The 26,601-nt window shown below is 46.0% G+C and overlaps 2 protein-coding genes and 1 pseudogene across 21 annotated transcripts in view; 1 reads left to right on the forward strand and 2 right to left on the reverse strand.

Moving 5' to 3' along the window:
• SLC25A20 (solute carrier family 25 member 20) overlaps positions 1 to 16,131 on the reverse strand; it is a 56,474-nt gene extending 40,343 nt beyond the window's left edge. Inside the window, exon 1 of the mRNA XM_054245639.2 lies at positions 15,814 to 16,131. The gene's annotated coding sequence lies outside the window, so the exon portion shown is untranslated. The remainder of the gene's footprint in view (positions 1 to 15,813) is intronic.
• On the reverse strand, positions 13,653 to 15,426 carry LOC144579626 (cytochrome c oxidase subunit 7C, mitochondrial pseudogene; annotated as a pseudogene).
• Positions 15,631 to 26,601, forward strand: part of ARIH2 (ariadne RBR E3 ubiquitin protein ligase 2) — a 64,733-nt gene continuing 53,762 nt past the window's right edge. For 7 of the 20 annotated variants that reach the window (XM_078350842.1, XM_078350839.1, XM_078350845.1 and 4 more), the window contains exons 1-3: positions 15,631 to 15,779; positions 19,123 to 19,187; positions 23,330 to 23,680. Coding sequence is in view for 10 of the 20 variants with exons in the window: in XM_008981609.5 (XP_008979857.1) it covers positions 23,429 to 23,680 (252 nt within the window). In the remaining 10 variants the exon portion in view is untranslated. Of the gene's footprint in view, positions 15,780 to 19,122; positions 19,188 to 20,086; positions 20,218 to 23,329; positions 23,681 to 26,601 lie in introns of all 20 variants that reach the window. The other 13 variants (XM_035275451.3, XM_078350846.1, XM_078350847.1 and 10 more) reach the window with 4 other exon arrangements.

The raw sequence follows: 26,601 nt of genomic DNA on the forward strand, positions 1-26,601 counted from the left end.
TTTGGGGCCTGGTGTTATGGCTCATGTCTATAATCCTAGCTGTTTAGGAAGCCAAGGCGAGAGGATCACTTGAGCCCAGGAGTTTGAGACCAGCCTGGCTAATACAGTGAGACTCTTGTCTCTTAAAAAAAAAAAAAAAAGTTAACAGCCAGGCGCGGTGGCTCATGCCTGTAATACTAGCACTTTGGAAGGCAAAAGCGATTGGATGACCTGAGGTCAGGAGTTCACCCCAGCCTGGCCAACATGGTGAAACCCCGTCTCTACTAAAAATACAAAAATTAGCCGGGCGTGGTGATGGATGCCTGTAATCCCAGCTACTTGGGAAGCTGAGGCAGGAGAATCACTTGAACCCTCGAGGTGGAGGTTGTAGTAAGCTGAGGTGGTGCCATTGCACTCTAGCCTGGGCAACAAGAGCGAGACTCCTTCTTAAAAAAAAAATACAAAAATTAGCTGATCGTGGTGGTGCCTGCCTGTAATCTCAGCCACTCAGGAGGCTGAGGCAGGAGAAGGCAAAAACCAGACTAGGGCAAGTTCAACAGAGAATAGGCAGAGAAAAACTAGAGAAAATGAATAAATATAGACAACTCCTTTAAGGAGTTTGTGTATAAAGGAAACGAGGGAAATTAGAGCTGGTACCTGCTTTACAACCTCTTTCTCTCTTTTTTTAAGTAAAATCTTTTGAAATAGAGATGAGGTCTCACTATGTTGCCCAGGCTGATCTCAAACTCCTGGACTCCAGCGATCCTCCCACAATTGACCTCTCAATGTGCTGGGATTACAACTGTGAGCCACTGCAGCTGGCCAAAAAGATGCTGTTGTTGAGTGAGCTACAAAGTGGATTCTTATCCTCAAAGGGCTTCAGTAAGGCTAAGGAGAAGAATCTAAGAGAGTGGAACAAGGAAGTGATATCAGGATAGCCAGCCACTTGGGAGGCTAAGGAGGGAGAGGGCCCTTTGAGCTCAGGAGTTTGAGGCTACAGTGAGCTTTGATCACACGGCTGCACTCCAGCCTGGGCAACACAGTGAGACCCTATTTCTAAAAAAAAAATTTTTTTTGGCTGGGTGCGGTGGCTCACACCTATAATCCTAGCACTTTGGGAGACTGCGGCAGGCTGATCACCTGAGGTCAGGAGTTCGAGACCAGCCTGACCAACATGGAGAAACCTTGTCTCTACTAAAAATACGAAATTGTCCAGGCATGGTGGCACATGCCTGTAATCCCAGCTACTCAGGAGACTGAGGCAGGAGAATTGCTTGAACCTGGGAGGTGGAGTTTGCAGTGAGCCAAGATCGTGGTATTGTACTCCAGCCTGGGCAACAAGAGGGAAATGTCAACTCAAAAGAAAATTTTTTTTTTAAAGAAAAGTTTTGGGCGCGTTGGCTCACTATCCTATAATCCCAGCACTTTGGGAGGCCGAGGAGGGTGGATCACAAGGTCAAGAAATCGAGACCATCCTGGTCAACAAGGTGAAACCCCCGTCTTTACTAAAAATAAAAATAAAAAAATTAGCTGGGCATGGTGATGCACGCTGGTCCCAGCTACTCGGGAGGCTGAGGCAGGAGAATTGCTTGAACCCAGGAGGCGGAGGTTGCGGTGAGCCGAGATTGCGCCATTGCACTCCAGCCTGGGTAACAAGAGCAAAACTCCATCTCAAAAAAAAAGAAAAGAAAAGAAAAGTTTGTCAGCCAGGCGCGGTGGCTCACGCCTGTAATCCTAGCACTTTAGGAGGCCAAGGTGGGTGGATCACCTGAGGTCAGGAGTTCAAGACCAGCCTGGCCATCATGGTGAAACCCCATCTTTATAAAAAATAATTAAAATTGAAAAAAAAAAAGAAAGGGTTGTCAAGAGAACCCAGGAGTCTGAAATGACAGTGAGCCAAGATCATGCCACTGCACTCAGCCTGGCGACAGAGTGAGACTTCATCTCAAAAAAAAAAAAAAAAAAAAAATCAGGACCAGGCATGGTGGCTCACACATATAATCCCAGCAATTTGGGAGGTCAAGATGGGTAGATCATTTGAGGTCAGGAGTTTAAGACCAGCCATGACCAACATGATGAAACCCCTCTACTAAAAATTAAAAAAAAATTAGCCCCTGTGGTGGCAGGTGCCTATAATCTCAGCTACCTGGGAGGCTGAGGCAGGAGAATTCATTGAACCCAGGAGGCGAAGGTTTCAGTGAGTAGAGATCACAACACTGCACTCCAGCCTGGGTGACAGAGTGAGACTCCATCCCAAAAAGAAAAAAAAAAGAATCAGAACACATTCTATATATATCTATCTATATATTTATATCTATATCTATCTATCTATCTATCTATCTACCTATATAATTTTTTTTTTCTGAGACAGAGTCTAACTCTGTGGCCCAGGCTGGAATGCAGGGGCATGATATTGGCTCACTGCAACCTTCGCCTCCTGGGTTCAAGCGATTCTCCTGCCTCTGCCTCCTGAGTAGCTGGGATTACAGGTGCCCACAAACACACCTGGCTGATTTTTTTATTTTTAGTAGAGACGGGGTTTCACCATGTTGTCCAGGCTGGTCTCAAACTCCTGACCTCGGGTGATCCACCTGCCTCAGCCTCCCAAAGTGCTAGGATTATAGGTGTGAGCCACCTCGCCCAGCCAGAACATATCATGTTTTTTATTTGCTTATGCTTACTGTAAGATGACAACAGAAATTAACTTCTAACTTCTGAACTAGAATAATTTTGGATGGAAACAGTGGCTCATACCTGTAATCCCAGCACTTTGGGAGGTGAGGTAGGTGGATCATTTGAAGTCATGAGTTTGGGACCAGCCTGGCCAACATGGTGAAACCCCATCTCTACTAAAAAAATACAAAACTAAGCCAGGTGCGGATGAGGATTGGGTTTGCCAACTCCTAATAATGTATGTTTTTTTGTTTTTTGTTTTTTTTTTGAGATGGAGTTTTGCTCTTGTTGCCCAGGCTGGAGTGCAATGGCGCGATCTCGGCTCACCGCAACCTCCGCCTCCTGGGTTCAAGCAATTCTCCTGCCTCAGCCTCCCGAGTAGCTGGGATTACAGGCGCACACCACCATGCCCAGCTAATTTGTGTATTTTTAGTAGAGAGGAGGTTTCACCTTGTTGACCAGGATGGTCTCGATCTCTTGACCTCGTGATCCACCCGCCTCGGCCTCCCAAAGTGCTGGGATTATAGGTGTGAGCCACCGCGCCCAGCCTAATAATGTATGTTAATAATAAAAGTCCTGTCTCGCAGGAAGAAATAGACTATACCCTATGCTGGTGGCAGGGGCCTGTTCTTTACCTTTTAAAAACAGATGAGAAGGAACTAGAGAGCAGGAAGGAGTTAGAGACTATTCCATCCGAAAAGAAGAAATATCTCTACTTCTAAGACATCCATGAGCAAATGGGATCCTCTAGACTACCTTCCCCTGTTCCTCAATCTTAACCCATCTCCTCCCCCTCCTCAGGCAGTTGTTGCCACTCTGAACCCAGTTCCGGACCCAATACTGGGCCCAGTTCCAGACCCAATACTGGGCCCAGTTCCAGACCCTCCTATCCATGCTATCCCCTCTCCATACAACCCAGACTCTTGGGAGCTCTCACCCAAGGAGCCTGGGCATTGCCAGCCTGAGTATCCTTCTTTAAAGAAAGGACTCCAGCGGGAAATAGGACAATATAAGAAAGATATCTAGAGTTTTCCTTTCCCCTCTACATGAGCCACTGCACCCAACCTCCACTTTATTTGAAAAAAATATTAATTTTTTAAAAACAAAAAGAATAAAATAATATGTCACTGCCCTCCAGCCTGGATGGTAGAGTGAGATCCTATCTCTACAAAAATAAAAAATAATTTAAAAAAAGAAACATGGCCAGTTGTGGTGGCTGATGCCTGTAATCCCAGCATTTGGAAAGCCAAGGCAAGAGGATAGCCTGAGCCTAGTAGTTCAAGACCAGCATAGACGACATAGTGAGACCTCATCGCTACAAAAACAAAAAAAAACCTGGCCAGGAGCAGTGGCTCATGCCTGTAATACCAGCACAAACAAAGGCTAAGGCAGGTGGCAGATCACCTGAGGTTAGGAGTTCAAGACAAGCCTGGCTAACTTTGTGAAACTCATCTCTACTAAAAATACAAAAATTAGCTATGCACGGTGGTGGGGGCCTATAATCCCAGCTACTCGGGAGGCTGAGGTGGGAGAATCATTTGAACACAGAAGGCAGAGGTTGCAGTGAGCCGAGATTGCACCATTGCACTCCAGCCTGAGAGACAAGATTGAAACTCTGTCTCAAAAAAATAAAAATTAATCTGGCATGGTTGTGCATGTCTGTGGTCCCAGCTACTCAGGAGGCTGAGGTGGGAGGATCCCTTGAGCCCAGGAGGTTGAGGCTGTAGTGAGTCATGATTATGCCACTGCACTTTAGCCTGGGCAACAGAGCAAGACTCCATTGCCAAAACAAAATACAAAAAACCCACATCGGCTGGGCGTAGTGACTCACACCTGTAATCCCAGCACTTTGGGAGGCTGAGGTGGGTGGATCACAAGATCAAGAGATCAAGACCATCCTGGCCAACATAGTGAAACCCTGTCTCTACTAAAATACAAAAATTAGCTGGACATGGTGGCATGTGCCTCTAGTTCCAGCTACTCGGGAGGCTGAGGCAAGAGAATTGCTTGAACCCAGGAGGCGGAGGTTGCAGTGAGCTGAGAGTGCACCACTGCACTCCAGCCTGGCACCTGGCAACAGAGTGAGACTCTGTCTCAAAAAAAAAAATACAAAAAAACCCCATGTCTACCTATATCTAAGGTTTACACAAACAAAAATTGTATGAGATTATCTAAGAAAATTTTTAAAAAGATCAGTCCAGACGCGGTGCCTCATGCCTGTACCAGCATTTTGGGAGGCCAAGGTGGGCAGATCACGAGATCGGGAGATGGGGACCATCCTGGCCAACATGGTGAAACCCTGTCTCTACTAAAATACAAAAAATTAGCCGGGTATGGTGGCGCCCACCTGTAGACCCAGCTACTTGGGAGGCTGAGGCAGAAGAATCGCTTGAACCCAGGAGGCGAAGGTTGCAGTGAGCCTAGATTGTGCCATTGCACTCCAGCCTGGCAACAGAGTAAGACTCCGTCTTAAAAAAAATGAAAAAATTAGCCGAGAATGAGCCGGGCATGGTACACACACCTGTATTCCCAGCTACTCGGGAGGCTGAGGCAGGAGAATTGCTTCAACTCAGGAGGCAGAGGTTGCAGTGAGCCAAAATCGCAACATTGCACTCCAGCCTAGGTGAGAAAGAGAGACTCTGTCTCAAAAATAATAATAATAATAAACCATGAAGCTGCAATTAAAACATTATAGTATTGGACCAGGAATAGGCAAACAGACCTTCAGAACAGAAAGATGAGCCCAGATAAGAAACCCATGTATACGAGGGAATTTAGCTATGATAAAGGTGCTTTTCTAAATAGTGAATAAATAATGACCCATTCAGGCCAGGTGCAGTGGCTCATGCCTGTAATCCCAGCCCTTTAAGAGGCCAAGGAAGACAAATCATTCGAGGTCAGGAGTTCAAGACAAGCCTGGCCAATACGGTGAAACCCCGTCTCTACTGAAACTACAAAAATTAGGCAGGTGTGGTGGCATGTGCCTGTAATCCCAGCTACTTGGGAGCCTAAGGCATGAGAATCCCTTGAGCCCTAGGGGCAGAGGTTGCAGTGAGCCGAGATCAAGCCACTGCACCACCACAGCCTGGGCAACAGATTGAGACCCTGTCTCAAACACACACACACACACACACACACAGACACACACACGAATGACCTGTTTAATATGTGGTGTTGGGATAAAAAATTATCAAATTAGGCCAAGCATGCAGGCTGTTGCCTGTAACTCCAGCACTTTGTGAGGCAGAAGCAGGTGGATCGCCTGAGGTCAGGAGTTCGAGACCAGCTTGGCCAATGTGGAGGAAACCCCATCTCTACTAAAAATATGAAAATTAGTTGGGCATGGTGGTGCACGCTTGTAATCCCAGGTGCTTAGGAGGCCAAGGCAGGAGAACTGCTTCAACTCAGGAGGCAGAGGTTTCAGTGAACCGGGATGGCCCCATTGCACTCTAATCTGGGTGACAAGAGTAAAACTTTGTCTTAAAAAAAAAAAAATTGGGGCCAGGCGCGGTGGCTCAAGCCTGTAATCCCAGCACTTTGGGAGGCCGAGGAGGGTGGATCACGAGGTCAAGAGATTGAGACCATCCTGGTCAACATGGTGAAACCCCATCTCTACTAAGAATACAAAAAATTAGCTGGGCATGGTGGTGCGTGCCTGTAATCCCAGCTACTCAGGAGGCTGAGGCAGGAGAATTGCCTGAACCCAGGAGGCGGAGGTTGCGGTGAGCCGAGACCGTGCCATTGCACACCAGCCTGGGTAATAAGAGCGAAACTCTGTCTCAAAAAAAAAAAAAAATTGGTCCGGCACGGTAGCTCATGCCTGTAATCCCAGTACTTTAGGAAGCCAAGGCCAGCCGGTTCCCAGGTCAGGAGTTTAAGACCAACATGGTGAAACTAAAAATACAAAAATTAGCTGGACATGGTGGAGAACACCTGTAATCCCTGCTACTCAGGAGGCTGAGGCAGGAGACTCGCTTGAACCCGGGAGGCGGAGGTTGCAGTAAGCCAGATTGCACCACTGCACTCCAGACTGGGCAAAGGTGTGAGACTGTCTCAAAACAAAGCAAATAACAAATATTATCAAATTAGAAAAAATAGAACTAAATTCTATCTCCTACCAAACACATATTCTGGATAGATTAAAGAACACAACTTGAAAAAACAGGAATATAAAGTATTAGCATTTTGGCTGGTGCAGTGATTCATGTCTGTCGTCCTAGCATGTTTTGAGACCAAAGCGAGAGGATTGCTTGAGCCCAGAAGTTTGAGAACAGCCTGGGCAACATGGCAAAACCCCATCTCTATAAAAAATATAAAAATTGCCAGGTGCGGTGGCTCAAGCCTGTAATCCCAGCACTTTGGGAGGCCAAGGTGGGTGGATCACCAGGTCAAGAGATCAAGACCATCCTGGTCAACATGGTGAAACCTCGTCTCTACTAAAAATACAAAAAATTAGCTGGGCATGGTGGCACGTGCTTGTAATCCCAGCTACTCGGGAGGCTGAGGCAGGAGAATTGCCTGAACCCAGGAGGCGGAGGTTGCAGTGAGCTGAGATCGCACCATTGCACTCCAGCCTGGGTAACAAGAGCGAAACTCCATCTCAAAAAAATATACATATACATATACGTATATATGTATATACATGTGTGTATATATATATATATATATAAATTTGCTGGGTGTGGTGGCTCATGCCTGTAATCCTAGCACTTTGGGAGGCTGAGGTGGGTGGATCACCTGAGGTCAGGAGTTCAAGACCAGCCTGGCCATCATGGTGAAACCCCATCTTTATTTATTTATTTATTTATTTATTTATTTATTTATTTATTTATTTTTTTGAGACGGAGTTTTGCTCTTGTTACCCAGATTGGAGTGCAATGGCACGATCTCGGCTCACCACAACCTCCGCCTTCTGGGTTCAAGCAATTCTCCTGCCTCAGCCTCCCAAGTAGCTGGGACTACAGGTGCGCACCACCATGCCCAGCTAATTTTTGTATTTTTAGTAGAGACGGGGTTTCACCTTGTTGACCAGGATGGTCTCAATCTCTTGACCTCGTGATCCACCCGCCTCGGCCTCCCAAAGTGCTGGGATTATAGGCGTGAGCCACCACACCTGGCCGAAACCCCATCTTTAAAAAAAAAAAGTATTAATTAAAAAAAATTTAGCTGGGTGAGGTGACTCACACCTGTAGTCCCAGCTACTCGGGACTGAGGCGGGATTGCTTATTTATTTATTTTTTTTGAGAAGGAGTCTCACTCTCCCTGTCCCCCATGCTGGAGTGCAGTGGCAGAATATTGGCTCACTGCAACCTCTGCCTACTGGGTTCAAGTGATTCTCCTGTCTCAGCCCCCCAAGTAGCCAGGACTACGAGCACGAGCCACTACACCCAGCTAATTTTTGTACTTTTTGGTAGAGATGGGTTTCATCATGTTGGCCAGGCTGGTCTTGAACCCCTGACCTCATGTGATCTTCCCGCCTTAGCCTCCCAAAGTGCTGGGATTACAGGCATGAGCCATTGCACCTGGCTGAGGCAGTATTGCTTTAACCCAGTAGGCGGAGGTTGCAGTGAGCCAAGATAGCACCATCACACTCCAGCCTAGGTGACTGAGGAAGATCCTGCCTCAGAAAAAAATTAAATTATTAAACAAAATATTAGCATTTTGTACATACATGTCCTCCATGATCCTTTCAATGAGTTTATTTACACATTTTTATCTATACACCCACACACGTACACAAACCATTTTCATTGATTAAAGTTTGTATTGGAAATACTAGTTTGCTTTTTTCACTCAGTAGAGGCTGTAGTTATTCTCCTAATTTCACAAATGAGCAAATGAAGTCACAGAGAGGTAAGTTTCCCTGCTCAAGGTCACATGGATAGGAAGATGTGGAGTTGTGATTCTCTTTAAAGTATTATTTTAATTTTTTTTGAGAAAGGGTCTTGCTCTGTCACCTAGGCGGGCGTGCAGTGGCGAAATCTTGGGTCACCACAACCTCCACTTCCTGGGCTGAAGCCATTCTCCCATCTTAGCTTCCCTAATAGCTGGGACTACCGGTGCACACCACCATGCCTGGTTAATTTTTTTTTTTCTTTTGAGATGGCGTTTTGCTCTTGTTGCCCAGGCTGGAGTGCAGTGGTGTGATCTCAGCTCACTGTAACCTCCGCCTCCCGGGCTCAAGTGATTCTCCTGCCTCAGCCACCCAAGTAGCTCGGATTGCACGCACCCACCGCCACGTCGTCTAATTTTTGTACTTTTAGTAGAGATGAGGTTTTGCCATGTTGGCCAGGCTTGTCTCAAACGCCTGACTTCTGGTGATCCACCTGTCTTGGCCTCTCAAAGTGCTGGGATTACAGGTGTGAACCACTGTGCCCGGCCAAGGTTAGTTTTTATATTTTTTTGTAGAGATGGAGTTTCCCTATGTTGCCAAGGCTAGTCTTTAACTCCTGAGCTCGAGTGATCCTCCTGTCTTGGCCTCCCAAAGTGCTGAGATTATAGGAGTGACCCACTCTGCACAGCCTCAATTTTAATTCATTAATTAATTATTTTTGAGAGGTGATCTCCCTATGTTGCCCAGTGTGGTCTCAAACTCCTGGCTTCAAGCAATCCTCCCACCTCAGCCTCCTAAAGGGCTGGGATTGCAGGCATGAGCCACTGTACCTGGTCAAGGGATTATAATTCTAGCTCCCCAGCTCCAGACTACCCTTTGTTGGTCCATAAGATCAAAGTCTGTTATAGAAAGCTTTAGAGGATGTTGAAAATAAAAATGACATGTTTTGTGCTTTTGAAATATTTTTCTAGACAATGTAGAGAGCAGATGCAGTAGAACAAGAGTGGCAATACTGCTGCCTCTAAAAAAAAAGGAAAAATCCCACCTTCTATCTTGAAAAAACTAATTTTTTTCTTTTTAAAGAAAAAGAATAGTCCGGGTGCAGTGGCTCACGCCTGTAATCCCGGCACTTTGAGAGGCTGAGGCAGGCAGATCACAAGGTCAGGAGATCGAGACCATCCTGCCCAACATGGTGAAATCCCATCTCAAAAAAAAAAAAAAAGAAAGAAAGAAAAAGAATAAAAGTAAAAATGAGGCCGGGCACAGTGGCTCACGCCTATAATCCCAGCACTTTGGGTGGCCGAGGCAGGTGGATCACAAGGTCAAGAGATCAAGACCATCCTGGTCAACAAGGTGAAACCCCGTCTCTACTAAAAACACACAAATTAACTGGGCATGGTGGTGCGCTCCTGTAGTCCCAGCTACTCGGGAGGCTGAGGCAGGAGAATCGCTTGAACCCAGAAGGCGGAGGTTGCAGTGAGCCGAGATCGTGCCATTGCACTCCAGTCTGGGTGTCTGTCTCAAAAATAAATAAATAAAAATAATAAAATAAAATGTACTGAGCCAGGTGAGGTGGCTCATGCCTGTAATCCCAGCACTTTGGGAGGTCGAGGTAGGCAAATCACCTGAGATCAGGAGTTTGAGACCAGCCTGGCCCACATAGTGAAATCCTGTCTCTACTAAAAATACAAATAATTAGCCAGGCATGGTGGTACATGCCTATAGTCCCAGCTACTCAGGAAGCTGAGGCAGCAGATTCGCCTGAACCCAAGTGGTGGAGATTGCAGTGAGCCAAGATCCACCATTGCACTCCAGCCTGGCCTACAAGAGCGGAACTTCGTCTCAAAAAATATAAATAAATAAATGGGCCGGGTGTGGTGGCTCATACCTGTAATCCCAGCACTTTGGGAGGCTGAGGTGGGAAATCATGAGGTCAGGAGATCAAGACCATCCTGGCCATGGTGAAACCCTGTCTCTACTAAAGTACAAAAAATTAGCCAGGCATGGTGGCACACATCTGTAGTCACAGCTACTCAGGAGGCTGAGGCAGAGGAATTGCTTGAATCTGGGAGACGGAGGTTGCAGTCAGCTGAGATCGTGCCACTGCACTCCAGCCTGGTGAAAGAGTAAGACTCTGTCTCAAATTCAATAAATAAATAAATACATAAAAATAAAACGTAGTGCATTCCAACATGGGTGACAGAGTGAGATCTTTTCTCTACAAAAGTAAAAAATAATTTAAAGCAGGGAGACTAGTTAAGGGACTACTGCTCACATCCAAAGACGCTGAAGGTGGCTTGGACTAGAGCTACAGGTAGTAGTAAGTGCTAAAGTCAGGACATATCTTGGAAGTATAGTACGTGGGAATTGCTTGTGGACTAAATGTGAAATTTGGAAGAGGAAAAATCACGGAAAACTTGTGATTTGTTTTTTCTTTCCCTTTTTTTGAGATGGAGTCTTGCTCTGTCACCCAGGCTGGAGTGCAGTGGTGTAATATTGGCTCACTGCAACCTCCTGGGTTCAAGCAATTCTCCTGCCTCAGCTCCCAAGTAGCTAGGATTACAGACGCCCACCACCACGCCCGGTTAAATTTGTATTTTTAGTGGAGATGGGGTTTTGCTATCTTGGCCAGGCTGGTCTTGAACTGCTGACCTCAGGTGATCTGCCTTCCTCAGCCTCCCAAAGCACTGGGATTACAGTTGTGAGCTACCTACCATGCCTGGCCAAACTTGTGAATTTTTTGCCTGAGTAAATGGTGAGAGATAGTGGTATTAATGAGCTGGGAAATACTGAGGGAGTGGCAAGTTTGGAGGTAAATTTGAGAATTCTGTTTAAGACATGTTAAATGCGAGTGCCAATATGACATCCAAATGGAGGTATTGAATGGACAACTTAATATACTGAGTGTGAAGTTTAGGAAATTTGGTAGGATTACAAATGAAAACCTGGAAGTCATCAGTGTATGGGAGGTTCTAAGGCAAAAAGGTTGAATGAGATCACTGGGGAAGGAGCATAGACGAAGAGAGGCTGAGGATAGAGTCTACCAACTCTCCTATGCAGCACTCCAAGTCAGGGTGGTAATTTTTATTTTTATTTTTGATGTATTTCCATCCAATGCACTCACAGTGGTAATTTCATACTTATTTGTTGAACAATTCCACTAATTTTTGCATCTCCTATTAGAACAAAGCTCCTTGCCACAGGTACCGTGGTCCTCTTTACTCACCATATCTAACAATTTGCTGCCTGGCCTTTAGCCAGTCTGAAAGAACAAGGCATTTAAGAAATGTGATGGCCAGGCGCGGTGGTTCACGTCTGTAATCCTAGCACTTCAGGAGGCCGGGGCAGGTGGATCACGAGGTCAAGAAATTGAGACCATCCTGGTCAACATGGTGAAACCCCGTCTCTACTAAAAATACAAAAAATTAGCTGGGCATGGTGGCGCGTGCCTGTAATCCCAGCTACTCAGGAGGCTGAGGCAGGAGAATTGCCTGAACCCAGGAGGCGGAGGTTGCGGTGAGCTGAGATCGCGCCATTGCACTCCAGCCTGGGTAACAATAGCGAAACTCCGTCTCAAAAAAAAAAAAATGTGATTTGGCAGTATCCATTACAATGTAAAATGAGCACAGGAGTTGACTGAGCAAATCCTTTATTTCTATTTCTAGAAATAAAATCCAAAATATGTTCACAACTGTGCAAAAAGAACTTCAGGCTGTGGCTCACACCTATAATCCCACCACTTTGGGAGGCCAAGGCGGAAGAATTGCTTGAGCCCAGCAGTTTAAGACCGGCCTAGGCAATATAGCGGGACCCCACATCTATTTTTGAAAATTCTCCAGGTGTGGTGGTGCATGCCTGTAGTAGTCCCAGCTACTTGTGAGGCTGAGGCAAGAGAATCACTTGAGCCCAGGAGATTGAGGCTGCAGTGATTGTACCAAGGCACTTCAGTCTGGGTGACAAAGCCAGACTCCATCTCAAAAAAAAAGAAAAGAAAAAAGAGGGTTGGGCACAGTGGCTCACCCCTGTAATCCCAGCACTTTAGGAGGCTGTGCTGGGTGGATCACCTGAGGTCAGGAGTTCAAGACCAGCCTGACCAACATGGAGAAACCATGGAGAAATACAAAAATTAGCTGGACATGCAGTCCATGCCTGTCATCCTGTCATCTGTCATCTCAGCTATTAGGGAGGCTGAGGCATGAGAATTGCTTGAATCCAGGAGGTGGCAGTGAGTTGAGATCACACCACTGCATTCCAGCCTGGGCAATAGAGCGAGACTCTGTTTCAAAAAAACTTTTGCCCTTGGAACCCAGCCACCATGTTACCAGGAAGCAAAGGCCACATGGAGAGATCATGCATGTGTATTTTCTGGCTGATAGCCCCAGCTAGGCCTCCAGCTGACATCAACTGCCAGAAGTATGAGTAACCAGCTCTGCTTATGATTCCACTACCCAGCCTTTGAGTCTTCTAGCTGAGGCCCATACCTGTGGAGCTTAGATAAACCATTCCTACTGTGGCCTGTCTGGATTCCCGTCCCAAAGAAACCATGAGAGACTGTATATTTTACACGCATTCACATTTTATTTTATTTTTTTGAGACGGAGTTACTCTGTCGCCCAGGCTAGAGTGCAGTGGCCCAATCTCTTGCTCACTGCAGCCTCCACCTCCTGGGTCTGAAGTGATCCTCCCATCTCAGCCTCTAGAGTAGCTGGAGCTACAGGCACATTTAGCTAACTTGTATTTTTTGTAGAGACAGGGTTTCACCATGTTGCCCAGGCTGGTCTCAAACTCCTAGGCTCAAGTGATCCACCTGCCTCAGCCTCCCAAAGTGCTGGGATTACAGGCTTGAGCCACTATGTCTGGTCAAAACATTTTTTTCATTCATGTCATAAGTTTATTTACACACATATCTAGTATGCCATATGAGTTCGAGTTTGATCCATTTTCCAGAGACTGCACCTCTTCAAATGTTCTTCATGGCTGAGCACGGTGGCTCACGCCTGTAATCCCAGCACTTACAGGTGGGTGGATCACAAGGTCGAGTTTGAGACCAGCCTGACCAACATGGTGAAACCCTGTCTCTACTAAAAATACAAAAATTAGCTGGATGTAGTGGCATGTGCCTGTAATCCCAGCTATTCAGGAGGCTGAGGCAAGAGAATCGCTTGAACCTGGGAAGCAGAGGTTGTGGTGAGCCAAGATTGGGCCACTGCACTCCAGCCTGGGTGACACAGCAAGACTCTCTCAAAAAAAAAAAAAAAGCTTTTCATATCTGTTAAATGGAGAACTGAAACATCCTTATTTTTAAAGCAGTTGATGTCTTACTATAAAGAAGGGTGCAGCAAATCCAGATCCAAAGTACAAACACATCATGGCTAGTAACCGCCTCTTGTTTTCCACTGTAAATGGCACATTCTTCCCAGGGTCCTCCTCATAGTGGCACCTATGTACCACAGAAGTTGTGAACCTCTGGATGCTCTGGCCCAACACAGTGTTGCTGGAAGCTCTGCGAAAGGTGCAGAGACCGAGGGAGGACGGAAGAAATGGCTGCACCTCTTCAAGAGCTTTTTTTCATGACCTGCCAAAACTTTTTTTTTTTTTTTTTTTTTTAAGGCATGGAATCTCACTATGTTGCCCAGGCTGGCCTCCAACTCCTGGGCTCAAGCGATCCTTTCACCTTGGCTTCCCAAAGTGCTGGAATTAGAAGCGCGAGCCACCATGCTCCACCAACCAGTATGATTTATTTTATTTTGTTGGCAAAGTGAAAGAAAGTTTATCAGAGAAGTAAAGAAACAAAGAAATAGCTACTCTGTAGGTAGAGCAGCCCACCCAGCACGATTTTTAATGGCTTTCTACATTGAATGGCTTATTATTGTTGTTTTGCGATAAGGTCTCCTTGTGTCACCAAGGCTGGACTGCAGTGGCACCATCACGGTGCACTGCAGCCTCGTCCCCCCCCTCCCCCCCGCCCCAGTCTCCTGAGTAGGTGGGACCACAGGCGTTTGCCACTTCACCCAGCTAATTTTAAATTTTTTGTAGAGAAGAGGGGGGCTCTCACTATATCAAACTCTTGGGCTCAAGTGATCCTCTCACCTTGGCCTCCCAAAGTGCTGGGATTACAGGCATGAGCCACAGCGACTGGCCAGCCTAGGTTATCTCTTTTTTTTTTTTTTTGAGACGATGTTTTGCTCTTGTTACCCAGGCTGGAGTGCAATGGCGCGATCTCAGTTCACCGCAACCTCTGCCTCCTGGTTTCAGGCAATACTCCTGCCTTAGCCTCCTGAGTAGCTGGGACTACAGGCATGCGCCACCATGCCCAGCTAATTTTTTGTATTTTTAGTAGAGACGGGTTTCACCATATTGACCAGGATGGTCTCGATCTCTTGACTTCGTTATTCATCCGCCTCAGCCTCCCAAAGTGCTGGGATTACAGACATGAGCCACCGCACCCGGCCAGGTATCTTGAATGTGTATATAAGGGACTCGAGTATGGTTGGAAATGATTTGATTTGTTGCCTGTGGAATTGCACACGCCGGAGCCTCCCTAACAACAAAGTCTTCTCAGAGGAATTTCCACTGTGTTGCAGCAACAATCTGAGTGAGCCTCCATCTCTAGCCACCCCATTTGACATCCGGCCCCAGAAGGTAACTGAAAGTCATCATGACAATTCCTACACTGTAAAAAGAAACTGCAAGCAAGGCAGTTAAGATGCAGCCTTGCACGGTGAGCGTTAAGTCGGAGAATTGGGCAGCGAACGAGGCCGTGGCGGGGGAAGCGAAAGCCTGGTGTGGTTGCGGCTCTGGGGCTGCCCGGCGACCGCCTGTGTGTGCAGGCCCCAGCTCCCCTCTACCCACTCCACCGACGCCAGGATGTCCTCTCCGTGCCCGACCCCGGAGTACAAACAGTTATATGAGAAGCCGGTAAGAAACGCGCTGGTTAACATCATCGGGAGACACTGGAAGGCGAATTGTGGCTCCCCACGCGGTCGCAGCCTGCCGTACCCTGCTAAACTCTGGGTCAGAGCGCCAAATTACAAGGAGGCGGCGCTAAAGGAGCTCTCTAGCCAGGAGTCTGCCGCGACCCGAGAGACCGTGGGTCGACCCCAGTCCGGAAGTGACGCAACGGCGCCAAGCACTTCCGGAGCTGCGGAGACCACTCCTGTGGAGGAAGCAGCGCGGGCTTGACCGGCGTCGGCTCGCCGCCTCTGCCGCTGCTGTGCCCCAGTCCGATCTCTCTGGCCCGGCCTGACCCGGTCTGGCTCGCCCGGGTTCAGCGGCCGCGGGGTCGCAGCTCCCGGTAAGTGTGAGGTGCACGTCGCGGCCTTGTTTACCTTGGCAGGCCGGTAAGGGGGGGGCCTCTCCGCGCGCTTCCCCGGCCGGGCCCGGACTCCGCCTTCGCCGTTGCCTGGGAGGCCCGGGCGCCCCCAGCCGTCCTTATACTGTCCGAGCGTTCCCCGCCGTCAGCGGAGTGACGGCCGAGCGCCCAGCGTCTCCGCCTTTTTTCCTCTCGCCGCCTTTTCAGCTTGCGGAGAGGTCGGAGGCCACCGCCTCAGACCAACCGGTGCCGGCACATATGGGCCTCCCTGCCTGGCGCGGCGGGGAAACGCGCGGCCTCGGTGCTCCCCACTCGAGTCGTCTTTTGTAGTTCTGGCAGAGCTGCCCTCGCGGTTTAACGCCCGTCTGTGAAGGATATCCTCAGCGCGTGGGCTCCGAGTCCGCGCGGATATTCCGGAGCCCACGACGCCACAGGGGACGTGCGGCCCCGGAGCTGTGCAGCCCCCTTGCCCGACGCCGCTTGGGCAGCCCGTTCTCGGATGACTTTGCCTTAGTACTGTTTGTTCATTGCCGGGGCCCATAGAACTTTCTGTTATAGCTGACATGTTCTGTACCTTTGCTGTTCAATATGGTAGCTAGTAGCCACACGTGGCCATTAAGCATTTGACCTGTAGGCTAGTGCACCTGGGAAACGAAATTTTAAATTTTACTTAATTTTTAAGTGTAATGAAATTTAAATAACCACATCTGGCTAGTGGTCACCGTGTTAGACAAGACAGATTCAGAGTGTAGGATTTTGGAACGAAATTGCTGATTTCTAGTTTTGTGTCAAGTTTTTCTTCAGAGGTGTAGTTAGTAAATGATCATAAAGCACTAATGATCATATCTGGAGTGAACGTCATCAGACTCACTAAAACTTCTGTGCTTTGTTCGTGGTCAGCCCTGGTAAGCAAGCCCAGGGTGGTTGCCAGGTCCTCTGAACATGTGACTTTGGCTCTGGAGGAAATTTTTTTTTTTTTTTGGTGGGTGGGACAGAGTTGCTGTCACCAGGCTGGAGTCCAGTGACGATCAGAGCTAAGTGCAGTCTCGACCTTCTGGGCTCAAACGGCCCTCCTGCCTCAGCCTCCCAAGTATGTGAGACCACAGGCACGCACCACCACACTTGGCTAATTTTAAAAATATTTTGTAGATACAGGATCTTTTTTTTTTTTTTTTTTTTTTTTTGAGACGGAGTTTCGCTGTTGTTACCCAGACTGGAGTGCAATGGCACGATCTCGGCTCACTGCAACCTCCGCCTTCTGGGTTATAAAGCAATTCTCCTGCCTCAGCCTCCCAAGTAGCTGGGACTACAGGCGCGCACCACCATGCCCAGCTAATTTTTTGTATTTTTAGTAGAGACGGGGTTTCACCTTGCTGACCAGGATGGTCTCGATCTCTTGTTCTCGTGATCCACCCACCTCGGCCTCCCAAAGTGCTGGGATTATAGGCGTGAGCCACTGCGCCCGGCCTAAAAATTAAATTTTCATTTAAATCTGTGTCTAGAACACTTAGTATGAAATGGAGTCCTCTTTTTTTTTTTTTTCTTTTGGAGGAACTTGGAGTTTTCCCCACCTAAATACTTGGTTGGTGAGCAGCTGTGGGCAATTTCTTTTCTTTTCCTTTCTCTTCTTTTCTTTTTTTGAGATGGAATCTCAATCTGTTGCCCAGGCTGGAGTGCAGTGGTGCAGTCTTGATTCACTGCAGCCTCCATCTCCCAGATTCAAGCAGTTCTCCTGCCTCAGCCTCCCAAATAGCTGGGATTACAGGTGCAGCCACCATGCCCAGCTAATTTTTGTGTCTTATAAGCGGTGAGTTTTCACCATGTTGCTCAGGCTGGTCTTGAACTCTTATGCCCAGTCCGTCTACCCACCTTGGCCTCCCAAACCAAAGTGCTGGGATTACTCATGTGAGCCACCGCACCTGGCCCTGGGACTTTTTTTTTTGGAGATAGGGTCTCTCTGTCAACTAGACTGGAGTGCAGTGGCTCAGTCTTGGCTCACTGCAGCCTCAACCTCCTGGGCCCAAGAGATCCTTTCACCTCAGCCCCCTAAGTTGCTGGGGCTACAGGCATGTACCACCATGACATTTATGAGTAAAGTGATATAAATGAACCATGACAGCATGAGTAAAGTGAGATCTGAAATATTAGTATTATTTTGTGTTAGATTACCGCCGTGGAGGTGACTTTATAGTAAAAGTTCAATTTTAAGTCAGTTACAATTTGCTTTGTCAACATGTACATAACATTTAGGATTGAAATTGTGGTAGTTACTGTAGAGAATCTGAAGGACAGAAGTATTGGAGCAAAGAAGTGGGCTTTCAGCTGGGTGAGGTGGAGGTTATGGTGAGCTGAGATTGCAATGCTTTTTTCTCAAAAAAAAAAAAAAAAAGAAAGAAAAAAGTAGTCTTTCAAACTGAGAGAGAGGAGAGAGAGAATTGAGGATTAATTTCTATAACCAGTACCCCAGGTTAAATTATTGCTACCTGTTTACTTTGAATACTTTTTTTTTTATTTTGCTTTAAGACAGAATTTTGCTCTTGTTGCCCAGGCTGGAGTGCAGTGGCATGATCTCGACTCACCACAACCTCCAGCTCCTGGGTTCAAGCTATTCTCCTGCCTCAGCCTCCCGAATAGCTGGGATTACAGGTATGCGCCACCATGCCTGGCTAATTTTGCATTTTTAGTAGAGATGGGGATCTCCATGTTGGTCAGGCTGATCTCAAACTCCTGACCTCAGGTGATCCACCCGCCTCAGCCTCCCAAAGTGTTCTGGGATTACAGGTGTGAGCCACTGCGCCTGGCTACTTTCTTTCTCTCTCTCCCTTTTTTTTTTTTGAGATGAAGTCTCTTGTTATCCAGGCTGGAATGCAGTGGCACGATCTCAGCGCACTGTAGCCTCTGTCGCCCTGGTTCAAGCGATTCTCCTACCTCAGCCTCCCGAGTAGCTGGGATCACAGGTGCCCACCACCATACCTGGCTGATTTTTGTGTTTTTAGGAGAGATGGTGTTTCACCATGTTAGTCAGGCTGGTCTCGAACTCCTGACAGGTAATCTGCCTGCCTCAGCCTCCCAAAGTGCTAGGATTATAGGTGTGAGCCACCACACCCAGTGGAATACTTTCTTTTTTTAGAAGACCATGTAACTCTTGTTAGTATAATTATGATTTGGATTTTTGTTGGCACTTAAAAGAAGTTCTTAACTTAATAGTTGCTCTGTTCGTTACTACTTGTTCTTTAAAATACCTTTTTAAATAACAACAAAAAAAAACTTGCAAAATCAGTATACCAGTTTTAAAAATATACATGTAATTCTCTTTTCATTTTAGATGGAAATCATATTACATAGAATATTTGGGTGACATATGCCTGAGAAATCTCCCAAGAATTACAGGTATTTTTAACTTAAAGATTAACTTTTTCTCCAGAGAAAAAACACCACAGTTAAGTTTAGTTGTGACTATGTGGTTCTACCATACAAACGAGTTTGTTAAAAGTCAGACTGCAAACAACATTTAATAGGTCAATTTTTTTTTTAAAGAAATAGGAGCATTTATAGTTAACATATCAACTTAAATATACTGATATTTTTATTATATAAAAATGTGACTCTAGGGTGAGCGCAATGGCTCATGCTGTGTAATCCCAGCGTTTTTTAAGGCCAAGGCAGAAGGATTGCTCGGGGCCAGGAGTTCAAGACCAGCCTTAACAACATAGGAATACCCTGTTTCTTTTTCTTTTTTTTCCCTTGGAGATGGAGTCTTGTTCTGTCATCCAGCCTGGAGTGCAATGGCATGATCTTGGCTCACTGCAACCTCTGCCTTCTGGGTTTGAGCAATTCTCCTGCCTCAGCCTCCTGAGTAGCTAGGACTACAGGTGCCTACCACCACGCCCACCTAATTTTTGTATTTTTAGTAGAGACAGGGTTTAACCATATTGGCCAGGCTGATCTGGAAGTCCTGACCTTGTGATCCAACCACCTCAGCCTCCCAGATTGCTGAGATTACAGGCGTGAGCCATCGTGCCCGGCCAGTAAAACCTTGTTTCTACAAAAAATAAAATTAGCCAGGTGTTGGGGTGACGTATGCCTGTAGTCCCAGCTACTCAGGAGGCTGAGGCAGGAAGATCTCTTGAGCCCAGGAGTTGGAGGCTGCAGTGGACCATGATCATGTCATTACATCCCAGACTGGGTGACAGAGTGAAACCCTGTCTTGGAGTAAAAAAAAAAAAAAAGATTTCACAGTCCTTTAGACTGGTTACATATTCAGTACAAATTCTTTTACCTTTTGGTAGATATGGGTCTCATTGTGTTGCCCAGGCTGGTTTGGAACTCCTGGTTTTGAATGATCCTCCAGCCTCAGCCTCCCAAAATGTGGGGATTATGATACAATGTGAGCCACTATACTTGCGCCTCTTTTTTTTTGGTAAGTAGAAGAGCATTTATCTAAATTATTATTAACTTTTTTTTTTTTAAGACAGAATTTGTTGCCTAGGCTGGAGTGTAGTGGTATTAGTGGCATGATCTCACTGCAGCCTTGACCTTCTAGGCCCAAGCAATCCTTCCACATAGCCAGGACTACAGGCGTGTGACCACTGTGCCCATCTTATGTCGTTTATTTATTTTTTTGAGACTGTTCTCCAGGCTGGAGTGCGGTGGCATGATCTTGGCTCACTGCAACCTCTGCCTCCCTGGTTCAAGTGGTTCTCCTGCCACAGCCTCCCAAGTATCTGAGATTCCAAATGTGCACCACCATGCCCAGCTAATTTTTGTCGGTTTTCTTTCCTTTCCTTTTCCTTTTCCTTTCCTTTCGCTCTGTCACCAAGGCTGGAGTGCAGTGGTGCAATCTTGGCTCACTGCAACCTCTGTATCCCAGGTTCAAGTGGTTCTCCTGTGTCAGTCTCCTGAGTAGCTGGGATTACAGGTGTGCACAACCATACCTGGCTAATTTTTGTATTTTTAGTAGAGATGGGGTTTCACCATGGTCAGGCTGATCTCTAACTCATGACCTCATGATCCACCCACCTTGGCCTCCCAAAGTATTGGGATTACAGGCGTGAGCCACCATGCCCAACCTAATTTTTGTATTTTTAGTAGAGATGGGATTTTGCCATGTTGGCTAGGCTGGTCTTGATATCCTGGCCTCAGGTGTTCTACCCACCTCCGTCTCCCAAAATGCTGCGATTATTATTGTTTTTTAATTTGCTGTAGCGACGTGGTATCACTAGGTTGTTCAGCTGGGTCCTGACCTTCTGGCTTCAAGGAATCCTCTCATTTCAGCCTCTCAAAGTTCTGGAATTGTAGTTGTGAGCCAGCACACCTGGCCCTCAGTCTTTGTTTTTTTGGTTGTTTTTTTCAGAGTACCTACTTCAAGTAGGCTTTACATTTGCTTTTGTATTTAATCCAGGTTTGTTTCTATAAGTTGTTTACATACTATTAAATCCAAATGCTCTTGCACTTTAAGGTTTTGTTAGTTTTAGATTTAAATCATTAGTTGATTTCCTTTGTTTTGTTTTTGAGATGGAGTTTTGCTCTCGTTGCCCAGGCTCACTGCAACTTCCTTTTCCTGGATTAAAGGATTCTCCTGCCTCAGCCTCCCGAGTAGCTGGGATTAGAGGCACCCACCACCATGCCCAGCTAATTTTTGTATTTTTATTAGAGATGGGGTTTCACCATGTTGGCTAGGCTGGTATGGAACTCTTGACCTTGTGATCCACCCCATTGGCCTCCCAAAGTGCTGGGATTACAAGTGTGAGCCATCGTGCCCAGCCAGATTTAAATCATTAGTTGATACTGTTCCTTGCAGATCATCCCTTGAAATAGTACTTGTATAGAAAAGTTTGTGGGTGTTTGCCACAGTCTTCTGTAAGTTGAAGTTAGGATTTGTGACTTTCACTTTCTCAACTAGTATTCTCTTTATTCATATGTAGTGAAGTAACATTTTGCTATCGTGGACATTTTTTTTTTTTGAGACTGAGTTTCACCTTTTTTTTTTTTTGGTGAGACAGTTTTGCCCAGGCTGGAGTGCAGTGGTGCGATCTTGGCTCACTGCGACCTCTGCCTCCCAAGTTCAAGAGATTCTCCTGCCTCAGTCTCCTGATTAGCTGGGATTACAGGTGCCTGCCGTCCTGTCTGGCTAATTTTTTTTGTATTTTTAGTAGAGATAGGGTTTCACCATGTTGGCCAGGCTGGTCGCAAACTCCTGACCTTTTTTTCTTTTTCCGTTTCAAAAGCTGGTAGCCTCCTGTCAAACTCCTGACCTTAAGTGATCCACCTGCCTTGGCCTCCCAGAGTACTGGGATTGCAGGCATGAGTCACTACACCTCGCCAGTAGAACGCTTTAAACCTGAAAAATCAGTCAACTTTGCAGACTGGAGGAGGATATTGAAGAGCTATGTGGTTTTTTTGTTTGTTTTTGTTTTTTGTTTTTAAGGCGGAGTCTTGCTCTGTTGCCCAGGCTGGAGTACAGTGTCAAGATCTTGGCTCACTACAACCTCTGCCTCCTGGGTTCAAGCGATTCTCCTGCCTCAGCCTCCTGAGTAGCTGGGACTACAGGTGCCTGCCACCACAACCAGCTAATTTTTGTATTTTTAGGAGAGACAGGGTTTCACCATGTTGGCCAGGCTGTTCTCAAACTCCTAACCTTGTGATCCGCCTGCCTTGGCCTCCCAAAGTGCTGGGATTACAGGTGTGAGTCACTGTGCCCAGCCATTTTTTTTTTTTTTTTGATACGGAGTTTCGCTCTTGGTACCCAGGCTGGAGTGCAATGGTGCAACCTCTGCCTCCTGGGTTCAGGCAATTCTTCTGCCTCAGTCTCCTGAGTAACTGGGATTACAGGCACGCACCACCATGCCCAGCTAATTTTTTGTATTTTTAGTAGAGACGGGGTTTCACCATGTTGACCAGGATGGTCTCGATCTCTTGACCTGGTGATCCACCCGCCTCGGCCTCCCAAAGTGCTGGGATTATAGGCTTGAGCCACCGCGCCCAGCCTTGCTTTTTTTTTTCTTTATCAATTATGCACCGAATTTTCAGACATCTAAGATTAATGTCTGTGAAACAGTGGTCTTCTTTTTGTACATATTATAATGGGAAGTGCTCCTACTTATGTACTGTCTGTATCGATACTCACTGGACCATGATTAGCAAAATTTTAAGCTTTGGTAGCTATATCTTTATGTTGCCTCCCCTCTGGGCGGCCAGCTGTGTGGATGTTCTTCTCCCTTAAGGACTTTGGCAAGACTAACAAGTTCATTGGAATTTGACTCCCTGACATGGAGCAGACGGCCTTGCCCTGTCATGCCAGGCCCTTCATGTGAAGTTACCATTATCAGCTGCTTCTGTCTCTCCAGGGAAGGGTTTCCCTTTGATAAGCCTGGGCCAGGGGGATGAGGGTGAGATTCCCCATGTGATACCAGAGTTGGAATAGGGTATAGTGAAATTAGGGCCAGGACTGTGCCATTTTGATTCTTGAACGGTTTCTGTTACAGCTTGTCATGGGGAAAAAGTAACACTTTTTTTTTTTTTTTCTTCCTTAGAAGACAAAAATACTAATGCATTTGAGAAAGCGGTAGTTTTGGGGGGAGGGGGGAAAAAAGCAGCTGCTTTCCTGATCTGCAAGTTGGCTGGATGCTAAGATGTCCGTGGACATGAATAGCCAGGGGTCTGACAGCAATGAAGAGGACTATGACCCAAATTGTGAGGAAGAGGAAGAAGAGGACGAAGACCCTGGAGACATAGAGGACTATTACGTGGGAGTGGCCAGCGATGTGGAACAGCAGGGGGCTGATGCCTTTGATCCTGAGGAGTACCAGTTCACTTGCTTGACCTACAAGGAATCTGAGGGTGCCCTCAATGAGCACATGACCAGCTTAGCCTCTGTTCTAAAGGTGAGCAGTGTTGTAAACTCCAGTATAATCCCCAAAGTTAAATCTAAGGACGAGCTGTTGTTAATTAATGACTCCTCCAGACTAATTGAATGGCCTTGTAGCTTGAAACCAAATTTAAGTGTATGTCAACATCATTTGCACAGTTTGTTACATTTACTTTGTTTTCTAATATATGCATATCTAAGGTCCTCAGATTCCCAAATTAGTAAGAATTAGAAAGGAGGGGTGGGATAGATTCAAGAAGGATGTACTGTACCGAAGTACATAGTAGCAGAATTGCAGAGCTTTGTACTTGTTTCAGGAAGTGAGCTTTCAGGAATTTTATGAGGTTGTTACAATAAAGAATCAGAATCACCATCTTCTGTACAACTGTATTTGAGTGACTGATAAATGTCTTGAGAGTATCCAGATCCCTCTGGTTTGCTCTGAATAATCAGTGCCTTTGGACTAATGAGCTCATTTGTTTCATGTACTGATTTTAATAATTCTTTCTTGGCCGGGCGTGGTGGCTCACGCCTGTAATCCCAGCACTTTGGGAGGCCGAGGAGGGTGGATCACGAGGTCAAGAGATCGAGACCATCCTGGTCAACATGGTGAAACCCCATCTCTACTAAAAATACAAAAAATTAGCTGGGCATGGTGGTGCGTGCCTGTAATCCCAGCTACTCAGGAGGCTGAGGCAGGAGAATTGCCTGAAACCAGGAGGCGGAGGTTGCGGTGAGCTGAGATCACGCCATTGCACTCCAGCCTGGGTAACAAGAGCGAAACTCCGTCTCAAAAAAAAAATAAATGATAATAATAATTCTTTCTTATAGCTTGTATTTTATTGATTTAGGGAATATTAGTATGGAAATTGTAAAGAATGATCAGAATTGATTATTCTAGCAAGCATTTTATTTTGTGTTGTTTTATTTTTTTTGAGGCGGAGTTTTGCTGGTTGCCCAGGTTGGAGTGCAATGGCGCAATCTCGGCTCACTGCAACCTCCACCTCCCAAGTTCAAGCGATTCTCCTGACTCAGCCTCCCGAGTAGCTGGGATTACAAGCATGTGTCACCACGCCCAGCTAATTTGTATTTTTAGTAGAGATGGGGTTTTTCTACGTTGGTCAGGCTGCTCTTGAACTCCTGACCTCAGGTGATCCCCACCCCCTTGGCTACCCAAAGTGCTGGAATTAAAGGTGTCAGCCACCATGCCTGGCCTTCATTTTATTTTTTAACACATAAACTGAAACATATCTTTGGATGTCTTGCACCTTAGGCCAGTTATTATCCTCACTATTTACATTTTTGATGATTATTTTGACAGTTTCTCAGCAAGCATGTTTCCTTCTCTAACACTGGCCGTTATGGGAAATTGGAAGCATTTCTCTTATTTAGTGTTTTCACTAATCTTTCTTCATCGACTGTTACATGGATTTCCTTTCTGATTAAGTTGAAAGTCAAAAGGACACCTTGGAATAATTTCAACCAAGTAAATATGTATCTTATGTGATTTCTATAACATTTGCTTTATCTACTAGTTTAGGGATTTTTTTTCCCCCAGATGGTTGGCAGAGGCTAATATCTTTAATTTAAATACTCAGGTATTTGATAGCAACTGGCCGGAAGCTGAAAGCTAAATTTTTTTCGGGACTCATTTCTAGAAGTGATTGTAGACTTCCTCTCTTGTGCTGAGCAGAAAACTCTGAAGAATGGGGACGTATGGCTCCTCTGGGTTTGAGATTTCTGCTCTATGGCTGTAGCAAAGCTGCTGAACCCTTGCCTCCAGAGGGCATTTCCCTGGTAGAAAAACAGTCATCAGGTTTTTCCTCACCGTGTACACCTCTCCCTTGTTGATCAATTTTCCTCACCATGCACACCTCGTCCTTGTTGATCAACACTGTATATAACTGTTAGGTTATATACAGTGTTGGTATTTAAAATAAGAATATGTTTGTAATGTCAGGTTAGAAAAAATAATATTAGGAATTATGAGGGGTATGGCTATGCACTGGACAGTGTCAGTTGACCAAGTTCATTAGGACGTTCTTTTCTATGCACTGGAATTCTCAGATTGTCAAGCCCTCTGTGCTGGCTTTTTCTCCCCTGCTAGAGACGGCTGAGGGGCACAGGCACCTTTCCTTCTTTCCTTTTTTTTTTTTTTTTTTAATTGTGGTAAAATATGTGTAACATAAAATTTTCTGTTTTATATTCTTCTTATTAGGCTGACCTAGGTGGTCAGCCTCCTGGAAAGTTGTTTTCTTCACCACCTCATCTCTTACTGCTCTTAGGACTCCTCAGAGTCTAGCTTGTGCTTTCTCCAAGTGAGCCTCCTTGAGAGCCCTTAGAACACAGTGACCATGCCTTCCTTTGGTCTGTGTCCATCAATCTAGCTCCTGTGTTTTTTTAGATTATGTACTGCAGTCTTCTGACTGCTTTATGTTTTAACTGTTCACACATTTTGGCATGATCTCTCTAACTAGATTGTCAGTTCTTGGAGAGCGATAACTGTCTTGTACCTTATCTCCTTCATCATTCTTGTCACACTATTTCATCTACAGTAGGTATTGAATAATTGCTTGGATATTTGTATATTTTGTTGATTGTTGGTGATAGTAGCAGATGCTGCTGTTGGTAGGAGCTAGATTTCCTAATCCCTGATACATTTTCTTTCCTATTGGAAATGAAACGAAAGGGCATTGTTCTGGCCTTTAAGACTGAGGAGAGTAAGAACAAAAAGAACTTGGAACAGAGATGTGGGAATAAAGAGAAGGAAGAGAGTTGAAACAGTAAGAAAGGGTTAAAGAGAAAATGGAGCAAAGAGGAGAATAATCCGCAAAAATTTAGATGGTGATAGAAGACAGTTTGTTTTCCCTTACTATACTTCACCGACAAACATGTTAACACCCAGTTACTTTCTGGGGCTGGGCAAAAAAAAGGTCA

Source organism: Callithrix jacchus, chromosome 15, assembly GCF_049354715.1.
Source record: "Callithrix jacchus isolate 240 chromosome 15, calJac240_pri, whole genome shotgun sequence".
NCBI classification, from domain to species: Eukaryota; Metazoa; Chordata; class Mammalia; order Primates; family Cebidae; genus Callithrix; species Callithrix jacchus.